At 43.7% G+C, this 21,043-nt stretch overlaps 2 protein-coding genes across 2 annotated transcripts in view; one reads left to right on the top strand and one right to left on the bottom strand.

The window, feature by feature from the left end:
* The window catches only part of LOC107392426 (delta-like protein 4), a 101,370-nt gene that overhangs the window by 8,520 nt on the left and 71,807 nt on the right, over positions 1-21,043 (top strand). The gene's annotated exons all lie outside the window — the stretch shown is intronic.
* LOC107392422 (synapse differentiation-inducing gene protein 1-like) lies at positions 1,189-11,332 on the bottom strand. Its single transcript, XM_015970220.3, has 4 exons — positions 11,193-11,332; positions 9,152-9,643; positions 2,151-2,288; positions 1,189-1,488 (listed from the first exon to the last, which is right to left on the bottom strand). Exons 2-4 carry the CDS (start codon positions 9,569-9,571, stop codon positions 1,330-1,332), a joined length of 717 nt encoding a protein of 238 aa, XP_015825706.3. The 5' UTR covers positions 9,572-9,643; positions 11,193-11,332; the 3' UTR covers positions 1,189-1,329.

Here is a 21,043-nt window from a genome sequence, read left to right on the forward strand (position 1 = left end):
GTACAAGTGGGCCGCGCTAGCTGAGGCAGTCTGATCACCTGCCAGTTACCAGATGTGTTTTTCTTTACACCTCATGCTGATGCCCCATGATGACAGATGCTACTTCTGTGAGCCAGAAGTATTTATTAATGACTAATTCTCCTTTGATTAGAGCCCCTACTATTAACCTGCTTTCAATTGTACTCGGATTTTGATACCATCTTGATCATGAAGTCAGCTGGGCCAGTTTAGCATCGTTCTGTCTACCACTGAACATATTACCAGCATAATTAGCCTGATAAAGATCATTTACATTAAAATAATTTTCATTATGAGGGGTTATAAGAAATATTTTTCATGTTTCAGTGTGCAAACCTTTTGCTCAAACTGTTTAATTGGCTGAACCTTTATTTTTAACAAGTCTTTTTATGCACAACGTGTCTAATTCAATCACTTATTTTAAAATATTGTGGCAACACCAAATCTACATTTTTTATGCATTTCTTGGCCAAAATGTGATATGCACAGTGGAGATTGCAGTCAAAGTTTGATGCATTAAAGATGCCAACATAAAACCGTCAAAAGATGGAAAATGTTTGTTCTTTCCTTCCTGCAACAACCCCTTTCCTCAGTATACACCTTTTTCTTTTTGTTACTTGCAGAGTTTTTCGACAAAAAGACAAGTGAGTGTGAGACGGTGTAAGGTGTTTGATTACTCATGCCAAAAGCATTTATTGACTAAATGTACAGCACACAAAAGACACCAATAATGTCCGCAGCATCTTTGTGAAGCTCCACACTCATTTAACATTTAGTCATTTCTATTTGAAGCTTTCTTCTGGGTTATTTCTCAACAATCAATTGCATAAAGCTTGACTAACTTTTCGTTCTTACAAGAAATGTATTTACACATAGCGAATACGCAATTTACAGTCATAGACGGAAAAAACACCTTTAAATTGAGCTCATATTAGGTCGTTTGGAGTTGCTAAGGTGATAATGTTTAGTATTTTTCTACTATTTTGGTTTTTGATACGAGTACAGCTGTGCACAAGGATAGTTGTCGTCTTTTCCTTTCCCAACCATCTTGTTCCGTGTGGTAGTGCTGCGTACAAGAAACAAAGAATCAGTTTGGATCAATATGTGGTTGAAGCTACTCAAATGGAGTGTTTTCATCCTCTGCAGCCTCTTTCTGGATCAGAACACTCTTGTCTCTTTGCTGCAAGCCAGGCATCATCACAGCTGAACAAGTTCATGAGAGGCAAAAGCATCTGTCCATTCTACTCTTTTCTTTTTCACCAACTTGGCTTCTGCTTGCCTCTTTTCCCCCTCAAGCAGTTGGTCCCAGTGCTATACATGTCCAGGTTTGGACAGGTAGGCAATGAGGGCAACGACCACCCCCACATACATCCCTGTTCCGATGGTTATGGACAGTGCAGCCAGGAATAGGGCTCTTCTGGAACTCATTCCTGCTCTGGAGAAGTCTCCCTTAGCAATGGCCTTGCCAGTCTGACAAAACAAAAGCAGAGAGTGAAATGAGCCTGTGTGTTACTCATCAGCAATGAGTGTATGAGTAGGTGTTAAGCCACAGTTAAAAGGAGAAAAAACAAGAAATTCTCTCAGGGAGCCATTAGTTACCATGGCAATTAGGTCATTTTGCCTCTGACAGTGACGAATGTGCTGTTTGGGTGTTTTGGTTACAGACAGAGAGAGAGAGAGAGAGAGTCTGGCTTGTATTTGAACTCATTGGACACATTATTTTCAGTTTTTGGAATAATTTATTTGCAATTATTATGAAAGATGTTGCAAGAGATGTTGCTGCTGTTTATTTGCGGTTGCAGGGTCTGAAGCTGGAGATATTGACATCAGACTGAGGTTTCAGACACTGATGTAACAGCTCAAAAATAATATATTTGAGGCACATTGCTAAAGCACAGCACACGCCGGGAGTGAAAACCTCAGCATTAATGGTTTTTCTCTTCACAGATGACTGACAAAAAGCCAGAACCCGCCAAATTTACCTAGTCAATCATCCAGAAGAATTGCAAACAGGGTCGCAGGGTGGAAAATGGGCCGTGGTAGTGCTTGTCTGAGTGCTTGTGCTCACTGACCTTAAACAGAATACGGTGCAATCACAATTAATGACAGGCTTGAGGTTTCTGGACCTTTACCTTGTGAGAGTAGTAAAAGGCAACGATGCCCAGTGGCCAGAAGCAGCAGAGCATGGAAAAGATGGCCAGGCCCAAGTAGTCCCGAGGGGGCAGTACAATGAAGTTGTCCTCGCTTTCACTATCGCTGGAGCTGTCACTCTGGAAAACAACAGATGCACACAGAATCTTTAGGTTTCTGAGTAAAACACATTCAATTATGCAAAATATGTGTTTCAGTGCATTTTTTAAAGGTAGCCCTAAAAGGTAAAAAAAAAAAGTTAGGAGGAAAAATAAAAAGTTTGGTCAGATTTAAAAAATAGGACAGCCTTCGTATCTTTCTTCCTGCTTGCTTTTCAGGGCTTCTGTAGAAAAAATAACATACTTTGAACTAATACAAAATTTGCAACTTTGATCTTGAAAGTGACACCTGCAATATGTAAGAGTAAGGAGGACCGACGCATAGTCAGATTTACTTTGAACATCTTCAAAGTCTTGACAGGGTCCATGTTTCTCCAACTTAAACCAGTATCTCATGGGCCGTTGCTGGTGAAAAATCGACTTTCATGAGGAGGTTTCCAAAGTGTCCTGAAATCTTTGTGGGGTTAACAATATCCCATTCTGACCTGAAGAGTCTTGCTGACATGTTGTAGGGATTGTAAACATTTCCTCAAAGATTTCTGTGCCAAATCAGAATTGCCTGTTTGCTGTTGCAGACATCTAGCCTAGGAATCTAGACTAGCAAAACAGTTAGCTCTGCAGGTTGTTGTAGCCACGCTCCATTGTAGCCAAGGCAGGTCTACCGTTGGCTTGGAAAATTTTAGGCTGGGCCAATCACAGCGCTCTGTTTGTGGAGAGATATTGGGCTAGTTTAGCAACATTATGGTAGAGTTTATTTTATATTTTTACCATTACAACAGAGCTGCAACGTAGAAAAACAACCGTTGCGGAGTTGGTTTGTAACCACTTTGACATCAACTTTGGACACTTTAGACTTGGGCCTTTCTTTTGCGATCTTTGGCAGACTGCCACGTTGACTGACTTCTATCTCTTTGAATACGTCACATCGTTTATTGCTATGATTGGTCCTAGCTCTGTCCAGTTGCATGCGAAGACTGCTTGAAACCATAGATTCTGCTCCGATGTCAGGCCAGCAGACATCTGAAACACTCCACAGTTTATTTTCTGGACATCAGAAAAAACAAGAAATCTGAGACAACTTTGGGAGGGATTTGCGGCCGCCATAAATGTTGGAATGTGTTCAAAAAAACATTGCAAGCATCACGTGACCTGGTCATATGCAAAAAGTGATGTGTTTTTGCATATTTGCTTGTAATTACGTTTCTCCAACTCGTCACCAGTGAGATTGCTGTGACCTCCCACATCTACCTTCTTCAGCCAAAACATCTGCCCTTGTTTCTGCTACCACCACATGACAGGATGTGCTCAGCCAGCTGAAGAGGATTTGGTGCTTTTGTCAACATCCATGAGCAGCGTGACAAATAACTCGGGATTAACGGATTGTTCTATCATCGCGAGGTGACAGGAGAAACAGCAAGAAGACAGAGTCATTTATGTGCTAAATTGCTTCTCCAGCCGTTGAGACCTCCACCATCCTCACTTAAAGCATCCTGCATCCAGCAAGGCAAGGTGTGCCTATGCTGTTCCTTGATATTAAATTCAAGGCCATGCGTACTGAGCAGCCTAATGAAAGATAGATTCGAATGCACTCAGACTACGAGGCCTATCCTGCCTGCAGCAAGAATGGAAATGTGACTGTGTGGTTGACCTTTAAGAGAAGGTGGCCATACTTCTTGTTGCTGTCCTGCAGACTGAGAGGATGTTTGCCTGAATAAATGGCCCCCATAAGAGGCAGGTTTCATTTGTGAGTCTTTGCTGCCTCCAAGGATCGAACAAAACGGAACACAAAACAAAAATCAATGCATGAGGTAGAACCTCATCCAACCATTTCACAGGTAATTAAAGAACAGTCAAAGAGGCAAGGAGAAAAAAAGTGAGGAAGCATTCAAGCATGGAGGAAAACACATTTTTTAGCTTGCTATACACACTTTTTATTGCGCCTTCTGATCTTACCGAACTGCAGGATCTAATTTGAGCCATTTAGCAAGGCATTTCTTTATGTTTGTGGCAAGTAGAGAATAGAAGATGGCATGCAGTTTGCAAAACAGCAAGCACCGCCAACAAAAGGTCATGAAACTCCCCGTTATCTGCTTTATGAACACGGTCTACCTGCTGGGTGAGATCCATCCGAACAGCAGGTGGTCATAACTGTATAATCTGACATCAAATAAATAGACTTTGCTGTTGCAAACACAAGTAATCTCCTGTTATCTTTATGGCGAGACCTGATAACAGATCTGAGTGACTGGTGTGTTCAGTTCTTCTGACAGCCCGGCTGAGGACCAACTCTCCCCTAGTCCTGTCTGTCCAGATAACTGATGGAGCTCCACTGAGGCACAGTGCCTTTAACAGCCCTGTCACAGCTCTCTCCAAGGCCTCGTTAGCATCTGGAGGGAATGGTCGACTCCACAATGCACACACACACACACACACACACACACACACACACACACACACACACACACACACACACACACACACACACACACACACACACACACACACACACACACACACACACACACACACACACACACACACACACACACACACACACACACACACACACACACACACACGATCTCAGGGCAGCCATAGTGGTGCCATGCCCAGGGTCTTGTTGCTTTGTTACCTGCCCCCCCACCCCCCCCCCCACCCCCCCACCCCCACCCCACCCACCCCCTTTTACAGTTAGCTTCAAGTTTACAGACTAAGATTAATTCAATGCAGGTCAGGTTAGCATTCAAGCTAGGTTGGTGTGCTAAATTGTCCGTGTGTCACCCGACAGTGCATGCTGGGAACCGGGGAACATTCTTATTCATTAACAGCTTGTGTGTGAGTGTGTGTGTGTGTGTGGGGGGGGGGGGGGGGGGGGGTCTTAGGGGAAATGCAAAAGGGTCAGATGTTAACTTTAAGTAACTAAGTTACTTTAAGAATGTTAACTACATATCCCAGTTTTAAGTGTGCTGCTGTTCATCAGCATGATGGTTGAGTTTATAGGGATTGCACAACACACACATCGAAACACACATGCATAAAGAAAAGCAAAGGAACGCAAGTGCTCATTTTCCAGCAAAGAAAACAGACTTGTCATCAAAGCTCTATTTATCACATTCTCTTGCTCTTTTGAATTGAGGAAGAATAACTTGAGCTTGAGGCTCACCTATTATGGTGGTCATGCATCAGCCCAGTCCTGCTTAACACCAAAGCAGGACATTACTTACAGCATTAATGGAGCTTGTTCCACCATCTCCATCCATCTGCCAGGCCTTCGAGAGACAGGAGCTGGTGCAATCAGCTCTGTTCGGGTGTTATTCTTCAAAGCTCTGGGTATTTTATAAGTGTCCCTAGTTAAAATTAGATTTTCAACACATCAGAAAATACTTTGCTCATTTCTTCTTCAGGGGGAATGGTTACAGCCCAAAAGCAGAGAAAATATCTTAAACTGGTCAAATCAAATATGTAATTTCTTATTGATTAATAAAACTAAAGCACACTATTGTCACGACGTGCCGGTGAGTGGAACAGAGGTGGGGATCCACACGCTGGGGAGGAATCAGGCAGGTAGACAAACTGGGTAACGTAAAAGGTTTTAATAACAAACGCACGCAGGACATGAGAACAATGAGCCAACAAGAGACACAGAACTGGAGGGGTTTAAATACAAGAGGGCTGGGAGCTTGGGTGATTGGAAAACGAGAGGCAGGTGGGAGCAATTGACAGAGACGCAGGCTGAACCAAATGGGGAGACAGGACAGGGTGTGACAGTACCCCCCCCCCCCCCCCCCCCCTCTCTCAAAGGGCGGATTCCAGACGCCCATAGGAACACAGAGCAGGGTGGGAGGAGGGGGATCCGGAGGGAGGGCCAAGAGGGACCGAGGGGTCGATGGAGAGGAGGCAGGGACCAGTAGAGTCCGGGGGCCTGCGTCTGGGGCAGAGGAGGCGATGACGGGCTCTTGGGGGCCTGCGTCTGTGGCAGAGGAGGAGACGACGACAGGCTCCTGGGGGCCTGCATCTGTGGCAGAGGAGGAGGCGCCGACGGGTTCTTGGGGGCCTGCGTCTGTGGCAGAGGAGGAGGCAACGACGGGCTCTTGGGGGCCTGTGTCTGTGGCAGAGGAGGAGGCGACGACAGGCTCCTGGGGGCCTGCATCTGTGGCAGAGGAGGAGGCGCCGACGGGTTCTTGGGGGCCTGCGTCTGTGGCAGAGGAGGAGGCGACGACAGGCTCCTGGGGGCCTGCATCTGTGGCAGAGGAGGAGGCGCCGACGGGTTCTTGGGGGCCCGCGCCTGGCGAGGGCAGAACCGGCGGTGACCGGAGGCAGAGACGCCGGAGGAGACGAACCTTGACTCCCGGACTGGAGGTGGTGGCGACGACCTCTGGACTGGGGACGGCGGCGTCGACCACTGGACTGGGGACGGCGTCGACCACTGGACCAGGGACGGCGCCGACCACTGGACCGGAGGAGGAGACGTCGACCACTGGGCCGGAGGAGGAGACGTCGACCACTGAACTGGAGGGGGAGACGTCGGCCTCTGGACTGAAGGGGGAGACGTCGGACTGGAGGGGACGTCAACCTCGGGACCGGAAGGGGCATCGACCTCGGGACCGGAAGGGGCATCAACCTCTGGACTGGAAGGGGAGTCGACCTCTTGACCGAAAGGAGAGTCGACCTCTGGACGGGAAGGAGCGTCGACCTCTGTCGGCTTCTGGTCTGGAGGCGCCGGCTTCTGGACCGCTGACTTCTGGACCTGGACTGTCGGCTTCTGGTCCGGAGGCGCCGGCTTCTGGACCGCCGACTTTTGGACCTGGACCGTCGACTTTTGGACCTGGACCGTCGACTTCTGGACCGGAACCTTCGACTTCTGGACCGGAACCTTCGACTTCTGGAGTGGAGGCGGAGCCGCTGCAGTCGGGACCGCTTCCTTGGCTGGTGCCGCCGGACTGGGCGCTGACCACTGGACAGGCTGGCCTGGGGGCGGAGGCTCTTGGGCAGGCTGGCCTGGGGGCGGAGCGTCCTGGACCACCGCTGGAACTGGCGCTGACTGGACTGATGGTGCGGGACCTGGCGCTGACTGGACTGGTGGCGCGGGACCTGGCGCTGACTGGACTGGTGGCACAGGACCTGGTGGAACCGGTAACTGGAAAAGCAGGGAGGATAGATTGTCCAGCTGGAACTCCTGGAGACTGAGGATCTGACGGAGTTGGACCAGCTCAGCTTGGAGACCGGCGAACTCTGTTGGATGGGCTGCGAGCTCGGTCCTTTGGCCTGGAGATGAGAGAGCTGCTGACTGGACTGGAGACGGGGCCGCTGGCTGGACAGAAACCTTCTCCTGGAGATACGGGGAGGATAGGGTGTCCAGCTGGAACTCCCGGAGGCTGACGAGCTGACGGATCCGGCCAAGCTCTGCCTGGAGACCGGCGAGCTCTGTCAGCTGGGCTGTAGGCATGGTTCCGCTGCCTACAGATGACGGAGACGCTGATTGGACCGGAGACAGGACTGCTGGTCTGACTGGGGGCGGGTCCAAGCTGGCGCGCCGAGCCGGGGCAGCTGCGAGCTCGCAGCTCCGTCCTGGGACAAGGGGTGACGGTGGAGCCCGACATCCTTCCCAACGCCGTGGGCCAACTCCGGGGGAGCACACAGCCAGTCTGGTGCCCACATAGCAGGAGCGGTCCATCTGCGCCTCCCCGTCCAACTCTCCATCCAGCTCTGGGAGGGTGGTGAGGATCGCTGAGGCCCGGGCTTGGTGGTGGCGTCCGCGGCGAGGCAATGCCGGAGGAAGAGGAGCCGGCCGGTGGTCCACGGCGAGAAACTGGAGCAGGTTCTTCCAAGGGATAACCTCCCCGCTGGATCCTTCTGTGGGTCGGCTCATTCTGTCACAACGTGCCGGTGAGTGGAACGGAGGTGAGGATCCACACGCGGGGGAGGAATCAGGCAGGTAGACAAATTGGGTAACGTAAAAGGTTTTAATAACAAACGCACGCAGGACATGGGAACAATGAGCCAACAAGAAACACAGAACTGGAGGGGTTTAAATACAAGAGGGCTGGGAGCTTGGGTGATTGGAAAATGAGAGGCAGGTGGGAGCAATTAACAGAGACGCAGGCTGAACTAAATGGGGAGACAGGACAGGGTGTGACAACTATTAAAACACATGAAATGTTAAGACCCCCAGCAAATGGATGTATTGGTGGGAAGTGTGCATAATGAGACTGAATCACACTGGCAGTCTATTAGAACAGAAAATGTAAGAATACGTCTATAACTCGGTCCTGACAGAAACAGGGAAGAGTGTCTTTAATTTCAAGTTTCTACTCAATATCATAATTGCTCCAACAAACGCTGCAGAATTGATCTTATTCCATTGTGTTGTGTGTAAAAATCTAAGATTTTGTTATTGTAATTATTTTATTATAGAAAATAAATGTAATTTTCAAATGAAATGACTGAAATAAAAAAGTAGCTTGCTTTTGTCAAACGTAGTTTTGAATATTTCCATTCTTCTCACATATTAAGTCTACATAATGAAGTTTTATAATGGGCCTTCCTAAAGACACTTTTATACTAAAGCCATCTTTACAAAAAAAAACAACAACAGTTTTTGTATTTTTTCTGCTTTTTGTCCCAAATAAATCAAGATGGCAGCATTTCTTCTTGTTCTTCTAGGTATTTATTTTCCTCACCACCTTCATCTGTCACTCTGCAGGCCCAGAATAGGACACTGAGTTAAAAACAATCAGCCATTTTTCTTGTTTAGACAAATTTTCACATTCAGGAATTAACAGGAAGTAATGTGACTGTTAATAGTTGTGAAAAAGTTGTTGTGAAAGAATTCTCATATGTTATTGCTGAACCATGTGTTTTTGCATTGATGTTTGATCTCTAACCTCATAATCAGGACAATGGTCATCCTCCACGTCATACGACACCGTCTGAATCTTCACATCTTTCCCTCCTTGATCGTTCTCTCCTGTGTTTTCTATAAAAGCGCCGTCTGAAAGGGCCTCCTTGCCCTCTGTGAAAGTGGTCTCAAAGCTCTCGTTCTTTGAATCCTTACTGTGAAGGCTGACATTGTCCTTGAACAGGATGAAGTTGGGCCTGTAGAAAGTTTCCACTGCTAGATGAAGGGATGTTGCATCCAGGAATTGTGGAGTCTTGTGTTTCCCGCTGGTCTCGGTGTAGTAGTAACCGATGAGTTTTTCCTGGTATGGTTGGTAGTCACACTGGAAGCCCTGGTAGTCCTTATGAACCGTGTGTCTGCTGGTTTTTTCTAACAGTGGGTTTTGCAGCTCGCTCAGGCTCTCCATGATTTGAACAACGGTTCAAACGCTGAGCCGATCAAAGAGTGGAGTCCCAAAAATTTCCTGGCAGTTTGACAGCTGGAAAAAGAAAACATGTCATATGAAGTTGGAACCAAATTTGATTATAAAAGGTATCAAAAATGACAGGCTGCTATTTTACACCATGGCTGATTTTTTTTGTACTATAATTTAGATGATTGTGGTAATAATTATAAAGGGTTAGAGACCTGGATTCAGGGCACGGACTGTTTCATTTTGTTTGGCAATCGTCATTCCTCTCACAAGCTCTCAGCAGCATGAGCCATGAAATCACCATCTGCTCTATGTTCAACTGTTGCATCACTCACCCCCCAGTTTCACATAAACATGTTTGGAAAATATCACTCAGAAGGCTGAAAATGGAGAAAAAGTGGGTGGTGCAACTAAAAATATTATTACTGATCTGATTTGTTGGTCTGCTGTTGACCTTGACTTCCTCTTGTTTCAAATCCACATCTAATGGGACAAATCAAATGTTTTTTTTTTGTTTGTTGGTAAAATCAGAAATACATTTATGGCAAACAACATTAAGGATGCCAGGGGAGGCGGTCACTGCAGCAACAAATCTGCAGATGAGTGGCTGTGAAATCCGGGCATGTCCAGATTTGACATTTTGTGTTGCAAATCCACCAGCATGGATTTGCAACATCCAAACAAGCACCAGCAGCCAGTTCATCCTGCAGCTTGCCAAGACCTAATCTAGCAAATTCATCTCTCAACCCTTGACTAATAATGAAATTAGATAACAGCCACTCAGGAAGCAGCATTAAATTAATAGCTGGACCAGTCCTGAACTTAGAAACAAATGGAGCTGAATTGTAGGAAAAAGGAGCGGCAATGAGACAAATACAGACTTACAGGGAGAAGCTAAAGCAGACATGCAACCTTTGACCCCCCCACCCCCCCCCACCCCCCACCCCCCACAGGAAAACATCATGCAGCTTCACTAGATTTCACAGTTACTTGCTGTGGAGAAGCATGACTAATGTGGGTTTGAGGATGGTTCTAAACACACACACACACACACACACACACACACACACACACACACACACTCTCTCTCTCTCTCTCTCTCTCTCTCTCTCTCTCTCTCTCTCTCTCTCTCTCTCTCTCTCTCTCTCTCTCTCTCTCTCTCTCTCTCTCTCTCTCTCTCTCTCTCTCTCTCTCTCCCCCCCCTCTCTCTGTCTCTCTCTGTCTGTCTCTCTCGCTCTCGCTCTCGCTCTCCCTCTCTCTGAATATCTTCACTGTGTCCATTCTCACATTCTTCAGCCACAGTCCAGATAACAAGGAATTCCATTACACACTACATTAGACAAGGAAAATCACATTACAGATCCACAAATGATTCATCCAGCATGAGAGGAAGCGCACTTAGCGCACGTGAAGGACCGCTTAGACTCCACAATTAATAATGACCACGAGCACTCAAGCTGTCTACGTATCTTTCAAACAAACAAGATGTTTCTTGTTTTTGTTATAAAAGTGCAAAACTCTTTGCTAATATTGTTGCTCTCTATATTGAAGATGCGGGCTTTTTTCTTATTTTTAATGTAAGGCTAAATTTGGTAAACATCTCTGAAAAGCTTACCTGCGGTGAAAAATCCTCCCTCTGTTTCTCAGCATAGCTCCGCGGCGCAGCGGAATCTGTGGGGACGGACGGAAGGAGGCACCATCCTGATTGAGATGGCGGTCAGTTAAAGATCAACATCGTACCAGAACACTCGACATCCGTGTTGGGGGGGTAAATTATTCCGCTGGTGCGAGAAGGAGCTGAGCCTCTGAAGCCATGGCACCGCTGACGCGTCGGGCAGGTGGTTTTACGCACAACATATCCCAAACAACTCCGAGTGAGGCTGAGCTGGCTCCAGCCAGCTGATTGGTTGTGGGTGGCGCGCTTGAAACTCAACTGCCGACCTCGGATTTCTCGTCTCTAAACTGAACTTGCTTGCTTGAACGTCTTCCTTCCTCTGCTCAGTCTGGTGCTGATTTAAGCGCCCCCGCGCCCAAAGGGTTCATTACATAAGATGCGCTGAAGTCCTGTATGGAAAGAGAATCTAAAGAGAGACACTTTTTAGATCCACTTTGAAGACCTAAATGTTTCATCTGATAATCCCGTCACCGGCTTTCAGAGTGCTGAGGAACGCATGCATGTAAAGAGCTGCTGCTGCCACAAACACCTCTTTACATACATTTTGTAAGCTTTCCCACTATAAAGGTGTATTTCAATTTAATCAAGAGTCACACTGTTACAGGTGTTGTTTTTTTTTTCTTGTTGATTCAAAAAACGTATTTGGAATACAATCTAAATAAAATTTAAAAGTCTAATCATCAAAATTGTGGCACCTGAGCTAAATAGTTAGCCAACTGGCCTACCAAAAATAAAAGCAGGAAGGTTCCAGAGACCTTTTTTATGGTTTTGACATTGCTGGTGGTTGAGGATTTGTTGTTAGGTCCTCTCTGCAAAAGAATAAATCTCCATGTCTGACTTGAAGACACCACTCTTAACTCCACTTTTATTTTGGTTGGCATTTTTTTATCTGCAAAATTCAGTTTAAAATCATGAAATCTTTATTTAAATGTCAATGTTTAAATGCATCTCCTTATATTCAGATTTAATTCTAAATATGTAGGTAAAATTTAATAAATGTAGTTTTTGATTTTAAACATGCAGATCAGTGTGGACTGCTCCCCTCCCTGAGGACCGGTATCCAGTATGTTTTAGTTGTTTCCCTGCTCCACCACCTGTTCAGCAGATCATGGAGCCCTGCAGAAGCCTGGTCGCCTGCTGATTAAAATCAGGTGTGTTGAAGCAGGGAAACAACTAAAACCAGCTCAATGCCAGCCCTCAGGAAAAGGAGGTGTCTACCCCTTATGTATATGTATCTTAATACGTTTGTTATGAATATCTGTTTAATGTTTGACTTAAATTTAATCTTCCTTGTAAATGTAACTGTCAGTTTTTTAAACTTCAGCGCCCCATAGTTCATCCTCTCTGAGGGCACCCATTCTGCAGGAAACACAGAAACCTTGCTGTTTGTGTCAAACCCATTTATTGACGATGGCTTCAAGGACTCTTTCTTCACTTTACATTTCAATTTGCCTGACTCAATCCAAATAGTTGGGAATTAATTTATTGCACATTTATAATAGATCCGACTTCGTGCATTAATCATGAGCTTGCAAATGTGGTTATATGCAATAATCCTGCAGTTCACTGAGATAAAACAAGTTTAACAAAACATAAATTTAGATTTGTGACAACATCATGCTTAAAATCTGAGTGCAAATTGTTTTGATCTTTTAGAATCACAAAACAAGTAGCAAGAGCCTTACAGGAACACGGTCCGTGCTTTAGACTCACTAAAGACTGTATATGCCAAAAACTAGAAACAGCCACTGGACGTATATCTTATTCAGAAGGAGCCCTCTGTTCCACAGGCTCATAAAAATGTCTGGAGTTAATAATGTGCAAGCCCAGACTCTGTCACTTTCACTGGGATATGCATTAAGGTGCTGATGGACACTTTATGGGAGAAACATGGGGCTGCATTCGTAAGACTGGGCACACGTCACTCCCTCAGTCACCTTGTGTTCACATGCAGGAGGCGATGTGGCAAAACATCCCTGCAGCCGTCTCTGTGATGGATACCACTCCCTCGGGAGATGAGTATATTAGAAAAGAAAGAGTGGAATGGGGAGAAGGGCAAACCTGTTTCTCTGTTTCTTGAAAAATAGAAAAAAAATAGATGAATGCTAAATTAGTGAGGCATCCCAAAGCTTGTGCCACATTTTAAGCAAAGTTTATAAGAGCACTGAAACTCTCCCATGACTGTATTTTTGCCACACTTATTTAAAAGAACTGTGAATATTTCTCTCTCTCTCTCTCTCTCTCTCTCTCTCTCTCTCTCTCTGCCCCTTTCTTCTGCTCCATTTTCTCCTCTATATTTAGGCGCTGTGTCGCCACACAGCAGATGCACTATTTATCAGCCAGGTTCTCCTTAAAGGTTTGTCATTTTGTGAAACACAAAGACTGTTGGGTCAGAGTATGCAGACATAATCAACTAAAAGCAAAACCAAATTGGAGAGTGTTTCTGCAGTTATCATTTCTATTGATTTTTCTCTGACTCTGTCTGATATCGCAGCCAATTCTGATACCAGGAACTTTCCTGCAGGCCCATTAACCAGCTTTAATCATTTGAACACTTTTGGGAATTAATCGGCCTAATCGGATTGGCAGAGAAAGTATCAAACCACTTAATTTGATCTGACCCAGACGGCTTTTACACAGAAAGGAGGGAGGGAGTTAAGCAGCTTTTCCCACGTGTCTCTTGCATTATTTCCTCTTCCACTAAACACTTCTGAAAAGTGTGTGCCAACAAACACATCTAACCACCAAAAAGCCCCTGAGACAAGCATGAGGGAAATTGGTGCAACAAATTGGTTTGAATTAATGTGTTTTCTGCATTTAGACACATTTATGTGCAGCTCTATTTTAAATCATTAGCATCAAATCTGTGTTGGATATTCAGCTCTCTCTGTATTCTTACATTAAAGCTATTAACATTATGTCCCACTCTTTTTTATGGAATAGTTTTAAAGAGACAATGTGTAGTTTTTACCATTAATTGTTAGAAAAATCCATCAAAATATTGTTGAAAATGAATAAAATGATGCCCAGTTGTTGAAAAGTATTGGCGGCTTTGTAACATATAATCTTAAAATCAGGTCTAAAATACATGGGAGTGGGTCTAAGTCTCTGGGCGACGCCATACTAAAAGCCAAGTTTCCTTCTACGGGAGCCCATGAGGACTAAATGCATTTACTGATTTGTAACAAACGGTTACAAACTTTCATCGTTCTTAAATGTTGTTGTTTTACACATTTAGCTCTTCACTTGTTGCTAGTGATGAAAGGGAGTCTGATGTACTTGTTGTTTTGCTAAAGTTTGCACTCTCCAGGGCTTTTTGACCCTAATGGGCATGCTTTGGTAAAGTCTTACTCAAACACAAAAATACTGCTTGCTTGCAACAATTTAGGTATCTACTGCCCCCAACGCCAGGAAAAATACACACTGTCACTTTAATTCAGCCATGATGGAGGGTTTTCCAGCATGGCTTGTGTTAGAGAACAGCAAAGCAGCCCCTGACCATTGTACTACCACCACCACGTTTTACTGCTGGTACATGTTATTTCTGAAGTGCTAGTTAAACTCTAGATGTAATGATGTACACACCTTTTAAAACTTTTCCCTTTTGGCTCATCAGTCCATATTTACCACAAGTCCTGTGGATCATCAACATGTTTTAAGGGAATGGCAGAAGTGTCTTGTGGGATTTTGGTCTTGGAACTTTTCCATAGAGGCCATTCATTGTTGACTCATGACCTCTGACTTAAACCCAGTAATCCCTGAAGTAAGAAAGATTGTTAACTTTAAATTTTTTTTCAAACTTATTTATTGTCTAAAATCAATAAAACAACTACATAATGTTTGGTTATATAATGTCATGTAAATAATAATAATAGAGTTGTTACTTTTTCACAGAACCAGGTTGTCTCGGATCACTTTTCCCCCTCAATAAGATTTCATCTTCAATAAAAAAAAAACTGCATGTGGTATTTACTCAGGTTTTATCTGTTGGATAATAAAAGTTGTTCGCTGAGCTGAAACATTTAACGAAGATTGTCGCACTGTAAATAGAAGTGAGATGATTTCCTGAAAATAACCATAATAAAAATAATCATTTCTTTTATAGATCTTGTGATCGCTGCTTTTTTATTTTCCTGTTTCATTTCAGAATCCTCTGGAGTTTAATGAACCGATTTCTCTCACTACCAGTAAACGTGTTTTCATTGCTGCCAGCAGCCACAAGAGCCAGCAGTATGACCGATCCGATCCCATTCTCAAACATTTTAAACTGGGGCAGCAGCAGCTCAACAGGTCGAGCGGGTTGTCCAGAAGGTTGCAGGTTCGATCCCGGCTCCAGACAGAGAATTCTGATTTTGTGTTCTTGGGCAAGACACTTAACCCAAACCTACTGGGGGTGGAAGGAGGGATTGGTTGCACATGTGCTCAGCAGCATCGCCTCTGTCATTGCGCCCCAGGGCAGCTGTGGCTACATCGTAGCTCATCCCCACCAGTGTGTGAATGTGTGTGTTTATGTAATGTAAAGCATAAAGCGCTTTGGAGTCCTTACTCTGAGAGGCGCTATACAAGTGTGGGTCATTTATCATTTATCCTTTTTGTTTAGATGCTCCTCTGCAGACCTTTAGCACGGCAAGTTGGGGTAAAGATAAAGAATTCTTCAAATTAATTGTCCACGAAGGCCATGATTGCTCCGTTGTATCCAGTTTCTCTCCAGAGGCTGCTAAATCTTTGCAGGGGTTTTCTGCCATCACACAAATATTTTGATTTGCTTTTCTACTAATAGTGACTTCAAAACTTTTTGCAGTCCTTATTGATCCCTTTCATGCTATGCGAGCATCAATTTCATTAATTTTCTTAGCGCTGTGCAGCTTACTGGCTCATGCCCAAGGCTTCAAATCCCTTTAAAGGCACAAATGAGTGCATCTTCTCACTTGAAAGTTACACAAAACTAAAACAAGCACTAATCTTCTCGGCAAAGTTAGAATATATTTGTATTAATCCTGAGTCAACAAGCTGCAGACATCAGGTGGTGTGTGAGAAGGTCATCAATTTGGCCAAACAGGTCCGTTTGCAGGAAACAGTGGGACTTCCATGCCTGCAGCGTGAGGCTCAGGTGCTGAAGCTCAAAGAGGAGAAGACTTTGTCAGGAATGGAGGCATGGTGCAAAACCTACTGACAGAAAGGAAAAACAAATACAAGCTCACCTCATGCAGGAGGTAAATGAAAGCAATGTTTTCAGGTATGTGCAGGAGAAAATGATGAACAGGTCAAGATTTAGAAGATCCATCTCACATTTAGACAGCTTCTGTTTCTTTCAGAGCAGCAAACTGAGCTTAAAAGTCTGCAAGACTAACACCTTTTTATTCTGTGGAAAAAGCTGCAGTCGGGTATCACATCTGTAATTTTGTTTTAGACCATAAAATATTTCATAAACTCAGATGAAGAGAACCGCAGAGCAGAATATTAAAGGAAATTGATTCATTTCCTTCATGCATCCAGAGAAAATTGAAAATGAGTTTGACTCCTTCAGGAGGTCGTCATAATAAAACACATAATAGCTGGTGGACGTCAGAAAGCTGCACAGAATGTGGCTTTTCAACGTTCTTCTACAATATCTTTTCTGAGCATTAGCAGTGTGTTTTTCCAAGAGATGCTTGCCAGTACCGAGAGAAGTAGATGTGCCAGGAGGCCTGAGCTTTTTGGCTTAGCAGTTATCTAACACACTACCAGCGCTCCATCAGGAGGGGAAAGGTTGGAGTTTGTGATCTGCAGTGTCAGACTCCTTCTGACCTGTCCACAAACATTTCCATAGATGTGATTAAAAAAAAATTCTAAATGCGCAACTCTGGAGGTAATCCGTTCACGTCAGTCATGACTGGACGCTTTCCTGCCAGAGAAAAATTGACCAAATTAGTGGATCACCACTGGTGCAGGAGCCCTTGTCAGTGAGATGTTGCATGAAAAAAAAAAGACTAAATGTAAAAACTTCCATTAATGAAACACGGCTGAGCTGTCTCTCTGTGAAATATGAAGTTGTTCCCTGATCCCTAACAGGACAGATTTGATGTAATGTGCTGATGTTGAGCTAGAATCAGATCATAGCTGCATGTATTGTTTATTTTATTTATTTACAAACCAACACTGTGTCTGTCTTTACAAGAATGTTTGATAAATGAACACCTAAGAGGAGTTAAACAACCAGCTGGAGTGCATTTGCAGGTGTGCCAACTAATGAGTCAGCCAGCCATGACCGTTAGCTGTGTGACTTGCAGGAATAAAATCATATTCACTTTTCATGCTACCAGACAAATGAGAAGAATCACCAATTAGGTGTACTGAAATGTGCCTGAGCCAATGCCTCCAATGTGTCATGGATTCAGGTCTGCAAATATTAGAGCTTTCTGCTTTTAGATAGTCCATTAAGCCTATTTAACCATTTATTACAGCAGAGGGTTAAGCATTACGCCTCCAATATGCTTCGGAGCCAAAAAGGAGCTCAAACGAAGACGGATATCTCTGTCTGTCAGTGGTCGTGGGACTGCTGTAGAGAGGTTATAAATAGATAATCGTTCAAGAGCCGCTGCTGCAGGTTAAAGCAGTGGAGCTTGCTTGGGGTGCTGGGGTGACTCATCGCCCTGTCTCACTGCATCATGTCAGGTACCTGGAGTTTGCACCTGTCACTGCACCCTCCAGCGCCACTTCCAAACTGATGTCCTGCACGCATAAATCATAAATGGCTAGAAAGTGTACAACAATCCATTCTCCAAGGTCCTATTGTAACGGTTTCTACAATAACAGCATTCTTCTAGAGAACGAGTGTAGTTTGATTGAATTCATGTGCCATTTGGTAATTTAGAAACCAGCGTTTGCTTTTGTTTCTGAAAATATTTTTATGCGAACAGTTGTTCTGGCTTTCAAAACCTAATCTCTAAGCTGCAAAATCAACCGGTCAGTCAAGGAAACTGTTGGATAAAAATAGTGTTATTCTGTCAAACAGAGTTCATTAACCTTATCCACATTTATAATGGTAAGTAATTGGATGCATAAATGATGATTTTGTCCGAGAAACATCTGGTGTTATTAACCGGCCCCTGCCGCAGGGGAAAATCGACCTTGTAAGTCTGCAGTCGTTGTTATCACAACAAACTCTCTGAACCTGGGAGTTAAGGAGGAGGTTGGGTCAACTTTCAATGTGTGTGTGTGCTTTGACATCTGTGAATAAAACCTTTTGACACGCTCCGTGTTGTCGGGAGACTAAACCGACCCCCGTTGTGTGCGTGTTTCTTTGGTCTCCCCGGTTTAGCAAAATCTGATTATTTATTATTATTATTATTATTATTATTATTGGTAAATGGTATTAATAACAATATTATCTCTAACCCCCCTTGTGTGTTTTGGACTTTCTTTGAGGTACGCCTGGACTAAATAAATAAAAATACCCAACAGAAACAATAACGTGACCTCATTCATCTCATTGTGTGATCAGATGGATAACTCTCAATTTTAAATAGGAGAATGTTTGTATTTCACCTTCACTAAAACTATTTCAATTGAAATAGTCTTAAGAATTCTTAAGAATAACCCAATGAAGCTAACCCAGTTATGCTGCTTTTGTCGTGTTTTTGTTTTTATTGTTGCAGAGAGCTCTGGGTTTGTTTTCACATAGAAAACTATAAAAATAATTCTATTGGTTTTATTGTCTCATCTCTACAGCAGTATCCCCAGCAAAATTCGAAAAACGTCCTTCAGCACTTCACAATAAGAATCTCCAAACTTAGTTTGGGTTTAGTTGAAGAGCAGTATTATTAAATTATGTCAGACTTGATGCTTAACTTGACAGATTTTACAGCTGTGGTTGTTCCTAATGCTTTAAAGAACCAAAAAGGGCTTGTGCACATTTAAAAGTACTGATTTTCTTTTCTGTTGTAGCTAAATTGCAACAGGTATTTTTATCTGCTCAAGTAGCACCTTCATCTCTTGCAAAAATAAAGGTTGTCCCATTTGTGCAATTCTTTCTCTTTCATGAAACAAATCAATTTGTTGTTCTGCAAACAATAAAACTAGAATCCTGATGTAACAATTATTGAAAGTAACAAAAACTCTTGCAATTTGAAGTCTTTGAAAGCTGAAGAAGGTACTTCTTTAATTTCAGAAAGCTGGTGTAATGTGAGCCTACTGCAAAGCCCACCCTGATTTGAATCAATAGCCAAACATTTTCCATAATCTTCCTCTTTATTGTTCTTGCCTGAGCTGTAATTTCAGGTGGGTTTATTATCTGAGCTCTGGCAGAGTGCTGGGGGCGTCCTTATTTAAAAAGCTATTTTCAGCGCACAGTGTCACGTTGGTTGATGTTGAGACTAATGAACAATATCACTGTGGGATTTCTGAGGGATTCAAAAGGTCAGGAAAGACTGTGTATTTGTGACTTCCACTCGGATTTTCATTTGCCAAAGCCTCTTATGGACCCACAGAACAGGGTCGTCTTGTTTCCACCCAGAAGAACCAGCCTGGACATAATTACAGCCTGCCAGAAATCCATGATGCTCTGCCACACGATCGTTTTCTGTCTCCAAGGCATCTGAACACCGCTCTGCAGGATATGTGTTGACTTGGGCAGCCTTTTAAGAGAATCAATTCTCTTTCGTGTGACCCACACGGGGCAAGTGATCGTCAGGATCTAAGATGAAGAAAAATGAATATCTATAACTGCTCGCCCATTCAAGCAATCTGGTCTGAGGTTCTATAAATGGCCACTTTCATCCACTTTGTCACTTTGGTCACCAATCCCCAAATGGATGTCTGCTCAGAAGAGCGTAAAGGGCTGAAAAGAAAAATGCAACAACACAGGATGTAAGCTGATAATGGAAAAGGATCTGAAAGCAATGTTGTCTATGTCAGTGAAATATAAGAGTTTTACAGAAATGTTTTAATTGTATTTAAAATTAAATAAATAAATAAATAAAAAATAAAAAAAAATCATTGAGAAGAAAAAAATAAACTGGTACCAACTTCAAATCATATATCCTACAAGACATGCAAAATGATGTCACAGTCTGCCCCTGCCTCCCTGACTGTGTTTCTCTCCTGCTCTTGATTAGTCCTTATTGTTTTCACCTGCCCCTTGTTTACCTGCCCATGTGTTCCTCATTTTCCCTGTGTATTTATACCTCCCTCCTTGTACCAGTCTTTGACAGATCATTGTAGTTTTTTGTCGTTGTCCTGTGCTGTTCGTTCCCGTTCCACCATTAAACCCATTTTACTTTACCTGAAGCCTGCATCTGTACCTCCTGATCTGCTCCACCACACTTGATCCATCATCTCCACACCCGCAATGTGACAAATGAAGCTGAAGCAGAAACTATTTTTGCCCCCTAGTGGTTGGTTCCAGTACAAGTTTTAGGTCCCACTCTCCCCATATAAACAAATAACTTTTTCCTACTTTTCTAATATGTTTATTTATAACTATCAATTTTATATTTCTAATCAATATAATTGTGGGTAGATGAGAAGGCTTAACTTTCAGCTCAGCATCCCAAGTACAGCTTTTGTACATTCGTTTTGTGCAATCCATCAAATTCCATTGTTTGGTTCTTTTTTAAACACAGAGTTTTGATTTGTTTTTGCCGTTTTTAGCTGACAAGTTTCGGTTAACGCAGTAGCCATCCGAGCACTTCCTTCTGCTGCAACCAGATAAACAAAGAAGGAAGCGACGCCACCAACATCTGCGGTGCTCGGGTGGCTACAGTGTTGGCTGAAACTTGTCAGCTAAAAAAGGCAAAACCAAATCAATACCC

Source organism: Nothobranchius furzeri, chromosome 18 (assembly GCF_043380555.1).
Source record: "Nothobranchius furzeri strain GRZ-AD chromosome 18, NfurGRZ-RIMD1, whole genome shotgun sequence".
NCBI classification, from domain to species: Eukaryota; Metazoa; Chordata; class Actinopteri; order Cyprinodontiformes; family Nothobranchiidae; genus Nothobranchius; species Nothobranchius furzeri.